Source organism: Microtus ochrogaster, chromosome 4 (genome assembly GCF_000317375.1).
Source record: "Microtus ochrogaster isolate Prairie Vole_2 chromosome 4, MicOch1.0, whole genome shotgun sequence".
Lineage (NCBI taxonomy): Eukaryota > Metazoa > Chordata > Mammalia > Rodentia > Cricetidae > Microtus > Microtus ochrogaster.
Window position 1 is genome coordinate 15,944,469 of NC_022011.1, and position 746 is coordinate 15,945,214.

The 746-nt window shown below is 47.6% G+C and overlaps 1 protein-coding gene across 2 annotated transcripts in view; it reads left to right on the top strand.

Annotated features, from left to right (window-relative positions):
- Nucleotides 1-746, top strand: part of Adat1 (adenosine deaminase, tRNA specific 1) — a 27,455-nt gene that overhangs the window by 24,350 nt on the left and 2,359 nt on the right. For both annotated transcript variants that reach the window (XM_005345640.3, XM_026778869.1), the window contains one exon: nt 146-232. In XM_005345640.3, coding sequence (XP_005345697.1) covers nt 146-232 — 87 coding nt within the window. The remainder of the gene's footprint in view (nt 1-145; nt 233-746) is intronic.

Below are 746 nucleotides of genomic sequence, written 5' to 3' on the forward strand. Positions count from 1 at the left end.
AAAAAACAGGGTTCCATTCACGTCTGTCTACATTTCTCCTTAGTGGCTACAGAGGGGTGGGATCTGGCACCTTCACACCTGCCATGAGCCTAGTGTGTGGTACCTAGTTATTAGTCAGTGATGTTTATTTTCTTTTTCTGAACAGATCCCGAATCAGCAAGGTGGAACTCTTTAGATCATTCCAGAAGCTGCTGAGTAGCATTGCAGAAGACAAGCGGCCAGACTCTGTCAGGTGACACTGTCTACCCTCTGTCCTGTCTATAAAGCTTTCTGCTCTGGTTCTGGCTTGTGCGGTGTGGTGCGTTGTCTGGAGGTGACCTCCACTCAGCAAGCCAGTGGGTGCTTACTGTTTACCAGAGAGAACGGGAGGGAGCGTGTAGCTTTGTGTCAGCGTCCTGCCTGAGGTACAGGGAAGAGCCTGTTCTGGAGGAAACACAACAGGGTAAGAGGAAGGTTTCGTTTCAGTTCTGATTCCTTACACATTTGTTTACTTATTTTGAACTAGGAGCTCACTGCCCAGGTTGGCCTGAAACAAACTCACTATGCAGGGCAGCTGAAGCTCACGCTCACAGCAGCTCTCCTGCCTCAGCCTCCAAATGCTAGGCTTACAGGCCTGGTGCTTTGTTGTGGTTTTTTCCATTTTATCATTTGACTGATTGGCTGGCTCTATGATGCTGGAAATGAGACCCAGGGCCTGTTAGGAAGCTACACCTGTGTTCTTTTCCTTTTTTTTTTTTTTTTTTAAT